This window comes from Callithrix jacchus, chromosome 5 (genome assembly GCF_049354715.1).
Source record: "Callithrix jacchus isolate 240 chromosome 5, calJac240_pri, whole genome shotgun sequence".
Classification (NCBI taxonomy): Eukaryota; Metazoa; Chordata; class Mammalia; order Primates; family Cebidae; genus Callithrix; species Callithrix jacchus.
In genome coordinates this window covers 85,818,077-85,835,814 of record NC_133506.1, presented here as the reverse complement: position 1 = coordinate 85,835,814, position 17,738 = coordinate 85,818,077, and the positions used below count along the sequence as shown (strand labels likewise).

The 17,738-nt window shown below is 53.7% G+C and overlaps 1 protein-coding gene across 7 annotated transcripts in view; it reads left to right on the top strand.

The window, feature by feature from the left end:
• PLEKHM1 (pleckstrin homology and RUN domain containing M1) overlaps positions 1-17,527 on the top strand; it is a 53,877-nt gene extending 36,350 nt beyond the window's left edge. For 3 of the 7 annotated variants that reach the window (XM_035303166.3, XM_035303162.3, XM_078373364.1), the window contains 6 exons: positions 654-1,574; positions 4,140-4,285; positions 8,283-8,476; positions 13,550-13,613; positions 14,155-14,312; positions 15,491-17,527. In XM_035303166.3, coding sequence (XP_035159057.3) covers positions 654-1,574; positions 4,140-4,285; positions 8,283-8,476; positions 13,550-13,613; positions 14,155-14,312; positions 15,491-15,602 — 1,595 coding nt within the window. In that variant the 3' untranslated portion in view covers positions 15,603-17,527. The remainder of the gene's footprint in view (positions 1-653; positions 1,575-4,139; positions 4,286-8,282; positions 8,477-13,549; positions 13,614-14,154; positions 14,313-15,490) is intronic. The other 4 variants (XM_035303163.3, XM_078373365.1, XM_035303165.3 and 1 more) reach the window with 3 other exon arrangements.
• Positions 17,528-17,738: the final 211 nt, after the last annotated feature.

Sequence of the window (17,738 nt, the reverse complement as noted above, 5' to 3'; positions counted from 1 at the left end):
TGCTGGTCTTGAACTCCTACTTCGAGTGATCCACCCACCTCAGCCTCCCAAAGTACTGGAGTTACAGGTGTGAGCCACTGTGCCCGGTCAAGTCCAAGAGTTTTGATAGCTCCTCAAACAGGTTTTCCATAAAGGGGCCCAAGAAACATGGTGGTCATTAGGGAAGTGCATAGAGACGAGAGGTGTTTCTAAAGATGGGAAAAAGAACAGCGTGTGTGCCAATGGGAGTCACCCCACGGAGAAGGAAGAAAGCAGTGACAGAGGAGAGGGGGACTGCTGGAGAGATGTCCTTGTCCTTGAGTAGGTGGCAGAGGGAGGACCTCCTACACAAATGGTGGGTTTGGCCTCACGGAAAGAAGCACACTCGGTTCATCCCTGGCAGCAGAAGGGAAGGGGTGGGTGAAGGGAGCAGGGCATGTGGAGGTGATCTTTTGGTTGCTTTTATTTTCTCAGTGAAATATAGGATGCAAGAGCAGCAGGGGTGAGGTGCGAATGGGGATGTTCCCATCCAGTTTTCAGGGTCCCATGTGACAGTGCCCTGTGTTCTGGGGACAGTTCACAGGCACTTCAGGGCATCAGGAAGCAGAGGTTGCCTTGAGCAGGACAGAGACAGGCCCGCTGTCTAATGTGTCCCTTTTTGCCTCTGCCTCCAGGACTGTCCAACCCATTCCGGGGTCTCATGAAGCTGGGCACCGTGGAGCGGCGGGGGGCGATGGGCATCTGGAAGGAGCTCTTCTGTGAGCTCTCCCCGCTGGAGTTCCGCCTCTACCTGAGCAACGAAGAGCGCACCTGTGTGGAGAACTGCTCCCTGCTGCGCTGTGAGTCTGTGGGGCCAGCCCACAGCGACGGGCGCTTTGAGCTAGTCTTCTCTGGCAAGAAGCTGGCCCTGCGTGCCTCCTCCCAGGATGAAGCCGAGGACTGGCTGGACCGGGTGCGGGAGGCCTTGCAGAAGGTACGGCCTCAGCAGGAGGATGAGTGGGTGAACGTGCAGTACCCAGACCAACCTGAGGACTCCCCCGAGGCACCCCAAGGCGGCTGCCCCTCTCAGTCGGACCTGCTCTCAGAGCCTGTGGCCCTCCAGGGCACACAGTTTGACTGGTCTTCTGCCCAGGTTCCAGAGCCAGATGCCATCAAGGAGTCCCTGCTGTTCTTGTACATGGACAGGACCTGGATGCCCTATATTTTTTCCCTGTCCTTAGAGGCTCTGAAATGCTTTCGCGTCAGGAACAATGAGAAGATGCTGAGTGACAGCCATGGCGTGGAGACCATACGGGACATCCTGCCGGACACAAGCCTTGGGGGCCCGTCCTTCTTTAAAATCATCACGGCCAAGGCCGTCCTGAAGCTGCAGGCTGGGAACGCTGAGGAGGCCACCCTATGGAGGAACCTGGTCCGAAAAGTCCTGGCATCCTACTTAGAGACAGCTGAGGAGGCGGTGACTCTGGGCGGGAGCCTGGATGAAAACTGTCAGGAGGTGCTGAAATTTGCCACCCGGGAGAATGGCTTCCTGCTACAATACCTGGTGGCCATCCCCACAGAGAAAGGCCTTGACTCCCAAGGCTGCTTCTGCGCAGGTGCCAACTTGCTCTGCTGCCACCCCCAGCCTGTCAGCTTCGTTCTGCCTCCTGCGGGTTCCTGATTTAGACTCCCCACAAATGCCCCATCCTTCCCCTAGGGGTGAGGCCGCAGACGAGGCTTGCCCTGCAGCTTCTGCTCCTCCCCAGCTCCCGCTGGGTCCAGTGCCCAGCTCACAGGCAGGGGACCCAGCTCTCCCCTTCCCTCTCCTGCCACCTCCCATTGATGGGTGGCAGGCTGGCTGCTCACTGCCCTGCTCAGGGAGTCCCAGCCCCCTTCATTTTCTTCTTGCTCCACTATCCCATTCTTTCAGAGCGGGGGTGTGGTATCCTTCCAAAGATTTCTGCTGCTTTTATAAGTGTTTTTTTAATTATAAAAATGGGCTCGTGCTATTCAGTGCTGTCCAATAGAACTTCCTGTAATGATGAAAATATCCTAGGTCTGTGTGTCCAGTGCTGTAGCTATGAGCCACGTGGTGCTACCATGTGGCTAGTTTAGTGAAGCAACTGAATTTTCCATTTAAATTCATCTACATTTAAAGGGGGCACACGGGGCTCTTGGCTGCTATGTTGAATGCTGTATATATTGTTCTGCAACTTGGTTCTTTCCTACATTGTGGATGTTATTCCAAATCAGTACAACTGCTGTGTCTTCCTCATCATCAAATCTAATACTTCTGTGCTGGGCTCTGGGCCAGCTGCTTTATTTGGATTATCTGATTTAAGTCTCATAACAACCCTGTAGAGATAGGTGTCACTATTATCATCTCTGTTGATGGGGGGAACTGAGGCACAGAGCTGGTAAGTGCCTGGTCCCTGGCTCACACAGCTAGTAAGTGACAGAGGCAGAATTTTCCTTTTTTGTTTGTTTGTTTGCTTGCTTGTTTTAGTAGAGATGGGGTCTCCCCATGTTGCTCAAGCTGGTCTTGAACTCCTAGGCTCAAGTGATCCTCCTGCTTCAGCCTCCCGAAGTGCTGGGATTACAGGTGTCAGCAACCATGCCTGGCCAGAGGCAGATTTGTAAAATAATAATAGTTCTTACAGTGTATTGTAAAGACTAATGAATAGGGGGGTTCCAGAGTCTGTGCTCATAGACAAGACCCTAGAGGGCATCCCTCTAGGGTATTATTCGAGGCTTCGTGATGTTCACTTGCCCACGTTCCATTATTAGCTCCTCCCACTACCCCCACCATCCAGAGGCAGATAGCATCCCATCACCATGGGGCACTCAGGTGACCTGTAAGGGGGTTGCCCTGCTGCAGAAGGCCAGAGCAAGAAGCTGATCCTTGGTTTGGAAGCTATCCTGTTGGCATGGACTGGAGGGAAGCCTGCTTCAAGCGTCTGAAAGGAAGTGGTCTGCGGTTGGCCCCAGGAGGATGGGAGAAGCTAGGCAGAGCAGAGCTTACTACGGAAAACACCTGCAAGCCTCACTTGGCCTCTCCCCAGCCTGCCCTAGCACTCACATTTTGCTGTTCAGCCTGTGGGGGCCAGGCCCTGAGGAAGCCGGGACTCTGGGGCTTGGGAGAAAGTTTCTCGCCTGTGGGTGTGAATGTTACAGGGGCAGCTCTCACCATGGCTGCCACCCACTAGCCTGCCTGTGGGACTGTGCCACATGGGAGTTTGGGTTTCCTTTCTACCCAGCAGGCATGGCTCAGTGGCAGACACCAACCACTGGCATCTGGGTTGTATTTCATAATTTGCAGGGCACTTGCAGAACCTTGTCTCATTTAAGCTTTGTAATAACCCCACAAAATAGCTGGTAGTCGCTGAATTTTACAGACACTGAAATGGAGCCTTGAAGAAATTAGGTGAAGGTCAGGGTGAGGCAGCTGGTGTGCAGCAGAGCCTGCCCTAAGGTCCCAAGGCCCAGGGACCCTTCTGCCTGCCCCTGGGGGAGGTAGGGCATGTGTTCAGGATTTGAGTCAGGGCCTTTGCTTTTTGCCCAGGGCAAACCCCACTCCTGCTCCCACTGACCCCAGCTGTGGAGACACCTCCAACTGAGGGGCCAGAAGCCAGCCCTGCCCCACAGTCCTAGGCAGCAGACACTGTGCGGACTGCCCTGCCCCCTGCTGGCTGCCCCTCCGCTCCCTGTGGCCAGCCCTGACCCCAGCCCCTGCCCCACCCCCACCCCCGACTTCACTGCTCACCAAGACCCCTACTCTGCTCCTTCCATTCTGGGACCCAGTGGAGGGGTGGACCTAGAGGAGGCTGGCATTGCCGAGCCAGCAGTGGGGACACTGGACACAGGCAGCAAGGGGTAGTGGAACTGAATGCAGGCTCTGGAACCAGCCAAACCCAGATCTGAATGCCAGCCATGCCACTTCATCACTGTGTGACCTCTCTGAGCATCTATTTCTTCAGCTGTAAAATAATGATAGTTCTTACAGTGTGTTGTAAAGATTAATGAATGGGGGTGGTTCTGAGTGGTGGAAATACAAGTGGTGGTTATTCTTATCTTTGCACTTACCTTTAAAAAAAAAACTAGCAGATCCTTTCTACCACAGCAGCTCCCAGGTTACTAGGAGCTGACTCTGGCCACACCACTCACTCTGCCCATCTCCCCAGGCTGCTCCCGGCAGATCGGCTTCTCCTTTGTACGACCCAAGCTCTGTGCCTTCTCTGGCCTCTATTACTGTGACATCTGCCACCAAGACGATGCCTCAGTGATTCCAGCCAGGATCATCCACAACTGGGACCTCACCAAGCGCCCGGTAAGTCTCGAGCCCAGCCTGTCATAGCCATTCAGGGCTGCGGAGAGGCAGAGGGGTGTTTACTCCTCTTTGCTGCTGCTGTTCATCTGTTTAGAGGAATTTGGCTCCTCTGAACAAGGGAAGCCAGGGTCACTGGTTCAGGCACTGTGAGGTGGGGGTGGCTAACCAAGAGAAAAGCTTGGCGCCTGCCCGCAGACCTGGGCAGAGTACCATCGGTGGCTGTCTTGGTCCCCAGGAGGGAGTCTGAGGATGATTTCCTGCAGCTACAAACATAACTGCTTAAGGCACCAGCAGATAAATGATTGATTGATTGATAGATAGATACATAGATAGATAAGATAGATGCATGGCTAGGTGGATGGGTAGGTAGGTAGGTGAATGGGGAGGTGGTTAGGTGGATGGGTAGATGGGTAGGTGGATGGGTGGATGGGTAGGTGGATGGGTAGATTGATGGATGGTTGGATGTGTAGGTGGATGGGTAAATAGATAGGTAGATGGATGGGTAAATGAGTGGGTGGATGGATGAATAGGTAGGTAGATGGGTAGATGGGCTGGCCAGTGAGCTGGCTATACCTTGGAGCAGTTATCCTTGCCTTTGCCAGCCTTATGAGGCCCAGGTGACTGCATCCCCGCAGGCCCTGCATGGGCTTATTTATTTCATGTTTTTGAAAAGCACTTTTTCTGTGCCTCCCCCATTATTAAGATAATACGTGGTTATTGTTTAACATTTCAAAATTACAGAAGAGCCCAAAGACCAATCAAAATTCTGTGTCATAACCCAGTGATCACCATTATTAACATTTCTGGGTATACCCTTCTCTGTGCATTTATTGACACATGCATCTATTTTTTGTAAAGTTGAGATCAGACAGGACTCATACTGCTTTATAACAAGCTTAGTTCACTTAATATTATACCTTGGGTACTTTTTTAAGTTCACCAGATGCTTTTGAATAAAATGTATCCTAAAGTCTTTGAGAATTTTCCTTTTCTCCAGCTGAACTTAGCCACTTTTCTTGCTGTGTCACCACAAGCAAATTAACTTCCATTTCCTGATCTATAAAGGGAGGATTAACAACAATGTCTGTGTCGGGGTTGTTGAGCGGGCAGGTGTGGCAGTGTGTGCCTGTCAGAACAGAGTCCTTTCCCTCCCCAGGGCCTGTCATACCTCCTGCCCTGGGCCATCCACCTATTCACCCATCTATCTCATTCACTTAGTGTCTGCCTCAAGGGGTGCAAACTTAGTTTTCTTCCAAGGGCACAGATTTCTACTAGGACAGACACAGAAACACAAGGAAGAAGCTGTTTGCTCCTCTGGAGAGCCAGGGCCTGCCAGCTGTGTAGTCCTGATGTGTGGATGTGTCTTCATCATAGTGCAGGGAGGGTGACTCTCTGAGTCAGTTCAACCTTAGCTTCCACGTCCCTGGTGGGGGAACCTCCCCCACTGCAGAAGTTGGCTTCATTTTTGCTTTTTTGTTGTTTGCCTTATCCCCACCCCTGCTCTCAGTGTTAAATATTTAACTAACTACATAGAGGAAATTAAACCACAAAATCACCAAAAATGCAAAGAACCCTTTGATCATAAAACACGTTCACTATTTAGAGGACCCTGATACTTCTGTTGAGCCATCTCCTTGGAAGATTCATTGCCCTCATTCTTGTGCCACTTCCTTTTCACTTCCTTTTCTAACTAGAAAATTACAATCCTTCTCTAGGAATATCTGAAATCAGGAAGTCCTCAGCTTACTCTCCCTCTCAAAGATTGCTGGCTTAGGAAAGACAGGAAAATTCAAGATAGAAAGTGGCTGGCCCATGGGTTTGGGGCCTTATCGTTTGCCATTGCTGTTCTGGCTAACCCGTTTGTGCTGAGGCCTGCTGGCACTGGCAGGATGTCAGCCCAGGAGTGGGGCTTCTCTCTTTGTCTGTCTCCTCCATTCCCACAGGATAGGAACAGTCACTGGGGAGCACAAAGCCCCTGCCCATCTGCAGCACTTGGCAGTGTTCAGTGCACATTCCTTTGTGTTATTTCATCAGAGCCTCACCCAAGGCCTGGGGCCAAGTCATGGGAAGAGCTGAGTTAGGGTTGGAGAATAAAAGTTTGACCCAAGTCACCAGGAGTTTGCCATTGGGCTGTCCCTAGGCTGGGGGGTGGGGGGTGTAGGGGCTGGTAACTCAGGGCCCCAGGCTACAGGAAAAGAAGGCGTTGTCCATGCTAGGGGAGGTGAGAGATGCTGGTGGAGCTGGAAGACGGGAGGTCAGAGGTCCTTCCAACCCCCGAATACAGGGGCAAGTCTCCTGAGGGCCTGTTCGGTCCTCTAACCCTTAAGGGGACAACAGAGCCACACCAGGCACTCATACAGCAGCTGATAGCAGGCTCACATTTACTGAGGATGTGCCACCTGGCAGACCCTGTGCCAGGAACTCTCCTGGAATACCTCCTTTATTCTAAATGCAAAATAAACCCATGAGAAAGAAGCCTCAGTCCTGGGCTGACATCCTGCTGAGTGCCAGGCCTCAGCACTACAGCAGCAACAGCAAACGAAAAGGCCCCAAACCCATGGACCTTAGTTGCTTTCATTTTCCCCACTTTACAGATGAGGAAACTGAGTCACAGAGAGGGATGAGTTTCACCAGGTCATATAGGTAGAACGTGGTGGAGGCAGGATTCAATTCAGTTCTGACTCCAACGCCAGATTTTTTTCCCTACACAATTTATTAGAATTTGAAAGGTTGCTGGATACAACAGTCAAATAAATCAATTTCATTTCTATATATCAGCAAACAAATTACTATTTTAAAAGGTAATAATTTGTAATAGTGTCAAAAACAAAGCCACCACAAATAAAAGAAAATATGTAAAGAGAGGACTAATTAAGATGTTAAAGATCGAGGCCAGGCGAGTTGGCTCTCGCCTGTAATCTCAGCACTTTGGGAGGCCAGGGCGGGCAGATTACGAGGTCAGGAGATCAAGACCATACTGGCTAACATAGTGAAACCCCATCTCTACCAAAAATATAAAAAATTAGCCAGGCGTGGTGGCACATACCTGTAATCCTAGCTACTCAGGAGGCTGAGGCAGGAGAATCGCTTGAACCCAGGAGGGTTCAAGTGAGCTGTCATTACACTCCAGCCTGGGTAACAGAGCGAGACTCCATCTCAAAAAAAAAAAAAAATGCAGTGGAGGGGGCTTCTGGTGAGTGCAGCAGCCTGGTTTTAGAGATGACACCTCAGCTCAGACCTGGCAGGTTCTGCAGGCAGGTTTTATAAGCCACGCTAGCTGCTCTAATCCTCTGTTTCCTCATCTAAGAAAATGGGGATGGGACACCCTCCCTAACGGGTCATTCTGAGGATAAAGGGGTTGTGGTCAAGTTCCTGGCTCAGTGTTTTGCAATAGTAGGCACTCAATTGTTGGCATTGGTATTAGGATCAGGGCCGAGGGTAGAACCTTCATCACCCTGTCAGCCAGGACAGACTGAGACGGATCATTCAGCTGCACACGGAGCCCTGGTGTTGCTGCTGGTGTGAACTGAGGGAGCTTGGGGAAGCCTATTGTTGGGCTGTGTCTGATCTGTGGCTTCCTGTGGCTGGAGCCTGACTCAGCCAGTCACCTGGTTCCTGAGTCGGGGCGCAGATGGGAGTGCCTGTTTCCTTTAGTAGGGGGAAGGACAGGAAAGGATCTGTGAGGCCCAGCGGGGTGTTAACCAGAGCAAGGAGAGCAGTCCCTCCCTCATAGCATGGTTGGGGAGGGGGCAGCGACCCTTGCCGTTAGAGGGAGAGTGGGTTTGGGAGTCAGATAAACTGGGTTCAGAGCTTGACTGTACCATTCACAAGTTGGGTGACCTTGGCCAAATCCCCTCATCTCCCTGAGCCTCAGTTTCCCCATCTGTAAAATGAAGCTAGCCCCTCAGGTAAGTGAGCAGGTCAGGTGGCACCTGGCTGGGCAGTGCTCACTGAACAGCCATTCCTTCCCACCCCCAATGCCTGGTGATACCCCCAGATCTGCAGGCAGGCCCTGAAGTTCCTGACGCAGATCCGGGCCCAGCCCCTCATCAACCTGCAGATGGTGAATGCGTCTTTGTACGAGCATGTGGAGCAGATGCACCTCATCGGGAGAAGCCGGGAACAGCTGAAGCTCCTGGGGGATTACCTGGGTCTGTGCCGCAGCGGCGCCCTGAAGGAGCTCAGCAAGAGGTGAGCACCCACTACGTGCATGTGTGTGCATGTACACACACATGTGCATGCACACAAATATGCACACACAGACACACATGCACATGTGCCCATGCACACAAACACATACGCACACACATGAATGTACACACAAATGTACAAACATGCAGGCACTTGTGCACACACACACACAGGGGGCAGTGCCCAGTGTAAGGCATCCCCCTGGAGGAAACCTGGGCAGAGATCTTCCTATTGGGCCTGGGAAACGATCACATCTTTTGGGAGTGATTTTGGGGTTTTGTTCATGTATCCATTTGTTCACTCCCAAACATAGACTGAGAACATACTAAGCACTGCACACCTGGCGAGGTGTGTGGGCTCCAACACTGAGCAGGGCAGAGCCAGGGCCAGCCCTCCGGAAGCCTCTGGCCTGGCAGGAAAGGCAGGAGGGAAAGCCAGCAACTCCATGCAGGGTGAGGGTGAGACAGAAGACAGGTGGGAAAGCCAGCAACTCCATCCAGGGTGAGAGGCTGGACATCCTAGAAGCACAGAGGCTTGACATCTAGCCCAGATCAGAGGAGGACAAAACAGGAAGGACTTCCTGGAGGAAGTGACTTCTAAGGTGAGACCTGAAAAATGAGGAATAATTAGAAAGGGGAGGCAAAGCGGAAAGAGTATTCCACACAGAAGGAACAGCACGCATAGGCCATGAGCAAAGTCACCATCCATGGAAAGCCCAGGGAGAACTTTGGCCACAGCTAGGAGGGAAGTAGGGAGTGTGGCAAGAGCAGACAAGGGCCAGATGTTCTCACCTCTTCCCTGTCCCACAGCAGCCTCCCTCCTGAAATTCTCCAAAGATGATGTCATCAGGGCAGGGCCCTCAGGATGCCCTTCAAGAAGCTTCTCTTACCTAGGGCCTGGGGCCCTTGGTGCTCAGGGATGGGATGTGATGCTGGGCCTCTCCCAGCCTATCATAAATGTGTCCTAGTCCTCAGGTCACAGGCCGGGGCTGCAGCCTTCCCAGGGCTCTGCTCACCCTCGCCCTCAGGAGGGCAGACCTCAGGTGGAGAAGCCTGCCTGTGCCTACTGCCCAGCATGGGCTTCAAGTCCGCCTCTGCTGGGTTTCTCGGGGCAGGGACCAGCTTGGGCCTTCCCTCCCCACAGGGTTGTCCCAGAGAGCACCTTTCTGAAGGCTGCCTCCTCCATCCTGGATGTAGTGCTCCCAGAGCTGGGCCTCCTCAGGGCCAGAGTGTGCCCCAAGCAGGTCCCCTGGGGCTCTCAAGGGGTGCTGCAGGGTGCTCTCCCCTAGGGAAAGAGGAGACTCTGGCCCCACAGCTGCCAGCTGAGCCTTGGTCTCCTCTGCAGGGCCTGGAAGAATAGAAAGCCCTCTGGGGGCCACCATGTAGGACCCTAGAGCCTAGAAGGCTTTGCCCCAGGAGGCTCTGTCCATCCCAAGCATCTGTGGGTGACTGGGTCTCCACCTTTTGGAGTGCGCGGACTCACTCGCTACCTCTGAGAGCCCATGACTCAGGGCTCCAGAGAGACTACCCTCCAGCCCACCTAATCAGGTGGTGAAATCTCTGGAGTCAGGTGGGGCCTCATTACCCTCCCTGGTCAAGGAGCCTGCAGAGGTCTGCAGACCTGTGTAGACAAGCGGCCTGTGGGGTACGTTGTGGGCCCCAGCCCCATTCACCCATCCCTGCGCTGCTGAGAGAGTTTGTTCATCAGCTTTACTGACCTGTCTCTGTGGGCACCAGGGGCAGCCCTGTCTGTCTCTCCCTGGCCCTCCTGCTCTGTCGTTGGGCAGCAGCACTGTACTCCTGCTATGTGCTCAGTCTGCTAAAGGGCAGGGCCGTGCCTGTGGAAGTCCCATGGAAACCATGGAGCAGAGGAAAGAGCATGGCAGCAGCCCCTCCCTAGCCCCTCACTCACTATGAGTCGGGAAAATTGCTTCACTTCTCTGGGTCCAGCTTTTCCATCTATAAAATGGGCCAGTGATTCCTCCATACCTGTGGCCTCCTGAGCAGTGGTGAGGGCTGCATGAGGGACTCAGAGTCTGGGCCACAGATGGCCCTGGGTCAGCGTAGTATGTGCCCTCAAGCCCTGGGTCAGCATAGTATTTGCCCTGAAGGCAACTGATCCAACCTTGGCAGGGGCCAGAGGAGCTCCCAGAGGAGATGCCATCTGAGCTGAGGGCATGGAGTTATTTTCCTTTTTTCTTCTAAAATGTTTTTCTTCTTTACAAAGGTCAGTCTTCCAAGGGAGAGGCATTTATGAAAGGGAATAAAGCAGACCATTCAGTTAGCCCGTGTCAGAGCCCACCATCCCTGCTTCTGCCCGGCACTCTGTCCACACACACGTGCTGCCACAACACCAGTGGTATTGTGTGTCTATTGAACTGGGGCTTAGAAAAATGAGGAAAGAGCAGAAAGGGCAGGGGAGAACCTGGCTTTCCTGGCTAGAGGACCAATAGCAGGCGGGCAGGAGCACAGCTCACTTAGGACCTTGAGGGGTTCTGGGCAGCGGGCTGCAGGTGCAGGGCCTTTGGATTTGATCTGCCACCTATGGGCAACCATTGAAGGGTTTTGAGCATGGGGCTGTCACTTCTGATCAGCAGCTTAGACAAGACCACTCTGAAAAGACTGGGTGAGGTGATTCATGCCTGTAATCCCAGCACTTTGGGAGGCTGAGGCAAGTGGATCACCTGAGGTCAGGAGTTCAAGACCAGCCTGGCCAACATGGTGAAACCCTTACTCTACCAAAAATACAAAACTTAGCAGGGCATGGTGGTAGACGCCTGCAATCTCAGTTACTCAGGAGGCTGAGGCAGGAGAATGGCTTGAACCCAGAAGGCGGAGGTTGCAGTGAGCCAGGATCATGCCACTACACCCCATCCTGGAAGACAGAGTGAGACTCTGTCTCAAAAACAAAAACAAACAAAAAGACCATTCTGGCCCCAGGGGAGTGCAGTTTGTGAAGGGGAGAGCCCTGGGTGTCGGCTGGTGTTAGTAATTAACCCAGGGAGCTGGGTCTGGACCAAGTCAGCCACAGGGGAGGTTGAGAGGGCTGAGGCAACAGGCAGGTCTTGGATGTGGGACGGGAAGTCAGGGAGGAGCTGGCCTGCACTAGTGGCAGCTGCCTGGCCAGGTTCTCTCCAGCAGACCTGGGACATGTCTCCAAGTGCCAAGAAGCCCCTGAAAGTGTCTTCTCCAGCTCTTGGGAGAAAGCTATCACAAAATGCCTCACACACTGTCCACCCACCAGACCTCAGTGTCCTTCCCAACAGCCAGGGAGGGGTGGGCAGAGGAGGATCCAGGGCTCAGGAGACAGGTGGTACCCAGGCCCCCTACTCATGTTCCCCGATCTTCTAGCCCTTGCCAGGCCCTTTCCTTCCCCATCACTTCATCAGTTCCAGGAGCTAAGATTCAACCTCTCCCTCATCTTCCTCTCTCCCAAAGAGCCCTCCAGATTCCTCTGTTCTCTTTCCCAGGTAGCCAGCCTCATGCCAGAGGACAAAGAGGGTATTCTTCATTGTATGGGTGGAGAAACTGAGGCCCTGAGTAGGCCTGGCTATGCCTCAGTGCATGAGTTTCTCTCCTGGAGGCCAGGAGGGGAAGTGACCTCTCACCCCTGGGCCAGCGCTCTCTCCCTTCTGGCCTTGCTGAGTGCTGTGGAGAAGCCAGTTGCAAGCCCTTGCTGAGAGGGTGACAGGCCCAGGGCACAGGGGCTTCCACAGTGTGGTCAGAGGACAGATGGCAAAGCTAATTCTCCATCCAGATCAGCCCACTCCTCCTGCCAGCTCAGGCCCAACCTGTATACCCCCCGGCCTGCTGTGTCCCATGTTTTCTCTGTGACAAATGGCAGCTCCCCTTCCTAGAGTGCAGGAAGTTTACTGGGGATACCAGCGTGGTAAACCAAGGGGCCAGTTGGCATCTCGGCCTGCATGGCTGCTTGGTGGAACTCACCGTCTCCACCCCAGATTGGGCTCCCCTAGGCTACAGCTGAGGCCACCAGCTGGGACAAAGCCAAGCCTCCCCATTCCAGATGCTCCACAGCTTGCACTCAGGAGGCCCAGACCCAGGGCTGGCATCATCCTGTCCCCAGATGTCTGGGGCATCCTGGGGCAGGTTCCCAAGTGTCCTCTGACTTGGAATAAACCCTCACCCCCAGTACCCAAACAAACACAGCAAGACCGGGCAGGTTTTGTACCAGGGGACCTTCTGCAGCTGTTTCCTCTCCGTCTCTCAGGATGGGGCCCTTTGGATCCCTGCCATTGGTGTGGTAGAAACTAGAGCCATGTTAGCGGCTCAGCCCTTGTCCTCTGCTCCCATTGCCACCTCTGAAATGGGATCTGCTCTGAAGTGAGCTGTACCTAGGACACGTCTCACTTGCTCATGTAGCACTGAAACCAAACACTTGAATGTCTGTCCCTCAGCCAAGCCAGGGGCCACAGCAGAGCAGAGGCCACATCCTGTGCATTACTGTCCCCAGCCCTGTCCCTGGTTTGTAATGGTGGCAGTAATGACAACAGCCTACATCTCTAGGCATTCACCAGGTGGACAAGGGTGCAGGCTCTGGAGCCAGGCCCCTGAGTTCAAACTCCAGCTCTCCCACCTACTAGCTGTGTGACCTCAGCCAAGTGATTTAACCTCTGTTTCCTCTTCTCGAAATTGGGGTTATGATAGTACCAGCCTCACAGGATTATTGTGAGGATCAAATGAATGACTGTCCAGTTCCTGGTCCCAGGTGTCAGAACCCATCCTCCTCCTCATGATTAATTACATGTTTACTGTGAGCCTGGCACCAAGCCAAATGCTTTAAATAAGTTACTTAACCCAGACAACTCCGTTTCCCAGGGAGGGAAACCAGAGGTTCGGAGAGGTTAAATAACTTGCCCAAGGTACCACCAGCTACTTAGTTACCTTGAAGACCAGGTCCCAAGCCCGGGCAGGCCAAATTGCACTCCTAGCCCTTGCCCCACCCAGGAGGGAAGTGTCTGCCTGGTAAGCAGCACCAGGGGAATGAAAACAAACAGTACAGCTTGGCCCAGGTCTTGGAAACCTTTCTAAAGAGTCGTTTGTGTTTTGTTTGAAGGCTCAACCACAGGAATTATCTCTTGGAGTCTCCACACAGGTTCAGTGTTGCTGACCTCCAGCAGGTGAGTGTCATGCTTCCCCTGCCCAGACCTCTAGAGAGACTTCATTCTAGGAGAAATCAGCAAGGAAGATGGGACAGAGCTGTCTGTAGTTTGCTGAAGAAGACGGCAATCTTCAGCTTTTCTGCAGCTTAGGATGGGTTGCTCTGCCGCCCCAGCTTCCTGGGCAGGGACGGATACCCCCAGCCCCCCTGGATAAACAAGCACTCCAGCAATCCCAGGATCACAGGGAAGAGAATGGAATACTCCTTTCCCCAAGGGGAGAGCACAGTGGATTTGGGTCTCATCTATAAATTCCATAAGCCCCCAGCAACCTTGGCATCCACAGGCTGGATGCTCAGCCTGATTCAGGGAGCCTGATTCAGGGAGCCTGATTCAGGGAGGTTTTCTTTCCTTGCCCACATGGAAACTGGGGGCAGAAGTTCTCCAGGCAGGGTGCCATGATGCCTCAGTGCAGCTGCTTGAAAGGCCTGGTGCCTCAGTTTACCAGCCCACCACAGATCACAGACGGGGTGTATGAAGGATTCCTACTTGCCCTCCGTAGATCGCAGATGGGGTATATGAAGGATTCCTCAAGGCCCTGATTGAATTTGCCTCCCAGCATGTCTACCACTGCGACCTGTGCACCCAGCGAGGCTTCATCTGCCAGATCTGCCACCATCACGACATCATCTTTCCCTTTGAGTTTGACACCACAGTCAGGTATGAGGGATACCCAGCCAGCCGCCTTCCAGCCCCACCCTCCCCCATGCCCACAGCCAGGCCCAACCATGCAGGGCAGCAGGCCTTGATCTTTGGGCAGGAACGTATTGAACATCCACTTTGTGCCGTGCCAAGGGGTGGTGCAGTTCTTCAGGGCAGCCCATGCCCTGGGCAGTCATGGCCAGCTCCGGTCCAGCTCGGGACAGACAAGCCCTCCCAGGACTACTCTGCCTCTGCGGAACCGTCTGTCTTCCTAAAGAAGAGGTGGCTACTGGCTCTCTGAGTGGAGCCTCCTGGCACCTCAGTGTATACATGGGTTGAGGAGGGTTGTATGAGTTACTGCTCTGCATTGTTGGTGTGAGACTAGGCACAAAGTGGGCACCTCATGGGTAGTACCTGCCGCCACTGCCTCTGTTGCTGAAATGATCCCTCTTGTTCCCAGTTATTGCTCATTATCAGCAACCTCTCAATGGAAAAATTTATCCAAACCTTCCTGCATCCCATGTGGGAGTGGAGAACTGAACTGGGAGCATTCATTCTTTTTGTGTTCACTGGTCAGGATTCAGCCCTGAATGGGCCTGGGGCTGAGTTTTTAAACTTACACAGTCTTGGCTGGATGCAGTGGCTCATGCCTGTAATCCCAGCATTTTGGGAGGCCGAGGTGGGTGGATCACTTGAGGTCAGGAGTTTGAGACCAGCCTAGCCAATATGGTGAAACCTCGTCTCCTCTAAAAACACAAAAGTAAGCCAGGTATGGTGGTGGGCACCTGTAATCCCAGCTACTTGGGAGGCTGAGGCAGGAGAATTGCTTGAATCCTTGCAGAGGTTGCAGTGAGCCAAGATTGTGCCGCTGCACTTCAGGCTGGGCAACAGAGCAAGACTCTGCCTCAACAATCAAGTAAGTAAATGTTTTTAAATATAGGAAAGAAATCTTTAATGAATCTCAAGCAGCATTTATGAAAATGCAGTAGGACAGAGAATATCTGTGTGCATCGTGTGATGTATAAGCACTGTTACAAGAATCTCCAGTTCCGGGACAGAGAGGCACAGTGTGCATGCATGGGTTACACAGTACATCACAGCTGTATCATGGGTTCTGGTCAAAAGCGCTGACCAGTGTGTCCACAGGGTAATCTCCAGCCCAGCTCACACCAGCAGGCGTGCTGCTCTCTCCCCAGGTGTGCCGAGTGCAAGACCGTCTTCCACCAGAGCTGCCAGGCTGTGGTGAAGAAGGGCTGCCCCCGCTGTGCCCGCCGGCGCAAGTACCAGGAACAAAACGTTTTCACCTGATGCCCATCTGCAGACCCTGCTCTGAAGGCTGGGGGTGAGTGTGGCTCAGCCATTCCAGCTGGGTTTGCCGTCAGCTCAGGATACTCACCACATCACAGCTGTGTCCCCTTGTCAGGAAGACCCTCAGACGTGACCAGAGCACCGGCCTCCCAGAGAAAGCCCAGGAACCCCCATCATGTGCCCTGACCCTCTCACCACCCCTCTGCTGCAGAGGCAAGAACACCACCAGATGCTCCCTGTCTCGGGGGAGACAGGCCTTTTACTTACCAGGCCCTGGCTCACCAGTGTCCCAGCGCCTCTGTTAGGGCCGCTCACACACTGTGGAATGGAGACTTGGAAGCATTTTCAATTCCACATTTCTGATTTAAAAGGTCTAGTTTTTTAAGGTGGGTTTTTCCCATTCATATTTCAATAGAAAGTATTTTTTTATTCTTGACGCTACACAAGTCACCCAAGAAATCCAGACATTCTCACTCCTAGTGGATGCACAGGAGCCACTCAGGCCTGGCCTGGAGACAGAGGGTGGCTGGCAGGCAGGCCACTGCTGGGACAGGGCCTGTGGGCCTACCTGGTGCCTTTCCTTGGCCCTCACTGCCAGTGCCAAACCTCCTGTCGGCAGGGCAGGGCCAGTCCTGGTAACTCCGCTTCTCTTCTGTCTCCTCTTTACTCCCCACCCCACTGCATCTCGCCTTCTGAGCCCACCCCTTTCTCAGCGTGGGAGCCCCTAGCTCTTCTCTAGCCTGGGGCCTTGGCCCCATTAGGAGAAGGAGAAATGACTGAAAACCAGCACTGTCAGCACTTTGAGCCCTCCTGGGTTTAGGGAGGGTGCCGCCTTGCCCACCCCCGATCCCCGTGCCCTCCTCACCCCTCTACAGACGGGCGCTGCTGCAGATGCTCCAGGCCCGCCTTGGTGGGCTCTCGGGGTCACACTCTCGGCCTGACTGACCCCTGCCGGGACTCAAATAGGCAGGACCCCAGAGACCGTGAAGTGACTTGGTCCTTTGCCCTAAGCTGTGCAGGGCCTGCGGGGGAGCTGCCCTGTGGATGCAGCCTCGGCCTCACAAAGCCATGAATTCCTAAAGCATCACTGAACTTGCCCAGCCAGGACCCTGGAGACAGAACTTCCTGGAGCAGAATTGCCTTTGAAGGGGTCTCGGGCTGGGGTAGGAGCCTGGAATTGTTTGCAAAGTGATGTTCAGGCCCTCCAGGTTTCAGAGAAATGTGGGTTTGCTGATCTGACACCTTCCCCGACATCTCCTGAACCCAGCAGGCCCGAGAAGACCCTCGTCTGGCTGTCTTGCCTGTGCTTAGCTTGGAGTCTGAGGCCTCAGGTGGAGATCCACCTGTCACTGTCAGAGATGAGCCCACGCTCACCCATCCCTGGGGGCGATCAGCTGCTGAGTCACCCACCCAGCCTTGGAGCTAGATGCCTGTGCAGCAGAACAGAGGCGGTGGTGGCAGGCAGGTGGAGGCTGTACACAACTTCTCCTGGTCATGGCGTGCACCTGTGCCCAGACACCAACGCCTCCTAAGCCAGGAGCTGGATTATGCACCCGCCATGGCCCACATAAATGCTCCAACACAAGCCCAGCCCGATCAGAGCCCTCATTGCCCCATCCCTGAGTGGGCAGGAGCCTGACATGGGGAGGGCTTGGGCCTGTGCAGATTCTTCCCGAAGGTGCCCTTAGAGGCAGCAGGGATGAGGCCCTGGGGGGCCGGTTCCCCAGAAGAGGCCAGTGCTTTCAGATGCACTGACTCTTCCTCCCCAAAAGGTAGTGCCCACACTATTTTTAAAATGTTATTTTATGCAATACACTGTTGATAGTGAGTGGGGCTCTGGCCCTGAGAAGTCTTTGCAATGTATTGAAGGAATTACTGCCGTGTGAGTTTTGAATGATTTTGCAGTAAAGACCTGATCTTTCTCATCACTGGTCTGGCTTCTGAATTCTAACACTGCCACTGCCTGGGGGAAGACCACCAGGCATGCATTACTATCTGACAGGGCTCTCCACCCTCCTGTCAGTCAGTCCCTGGCACAGGGGAGGGTTTGGGAGGTCAGTGGCAAACACTTGTAGGAAGAGGGCTTGCATGCCAGGAGTGGGCAGGGAGAAGAGAGTGAAAAAGCCACCTTGCCAA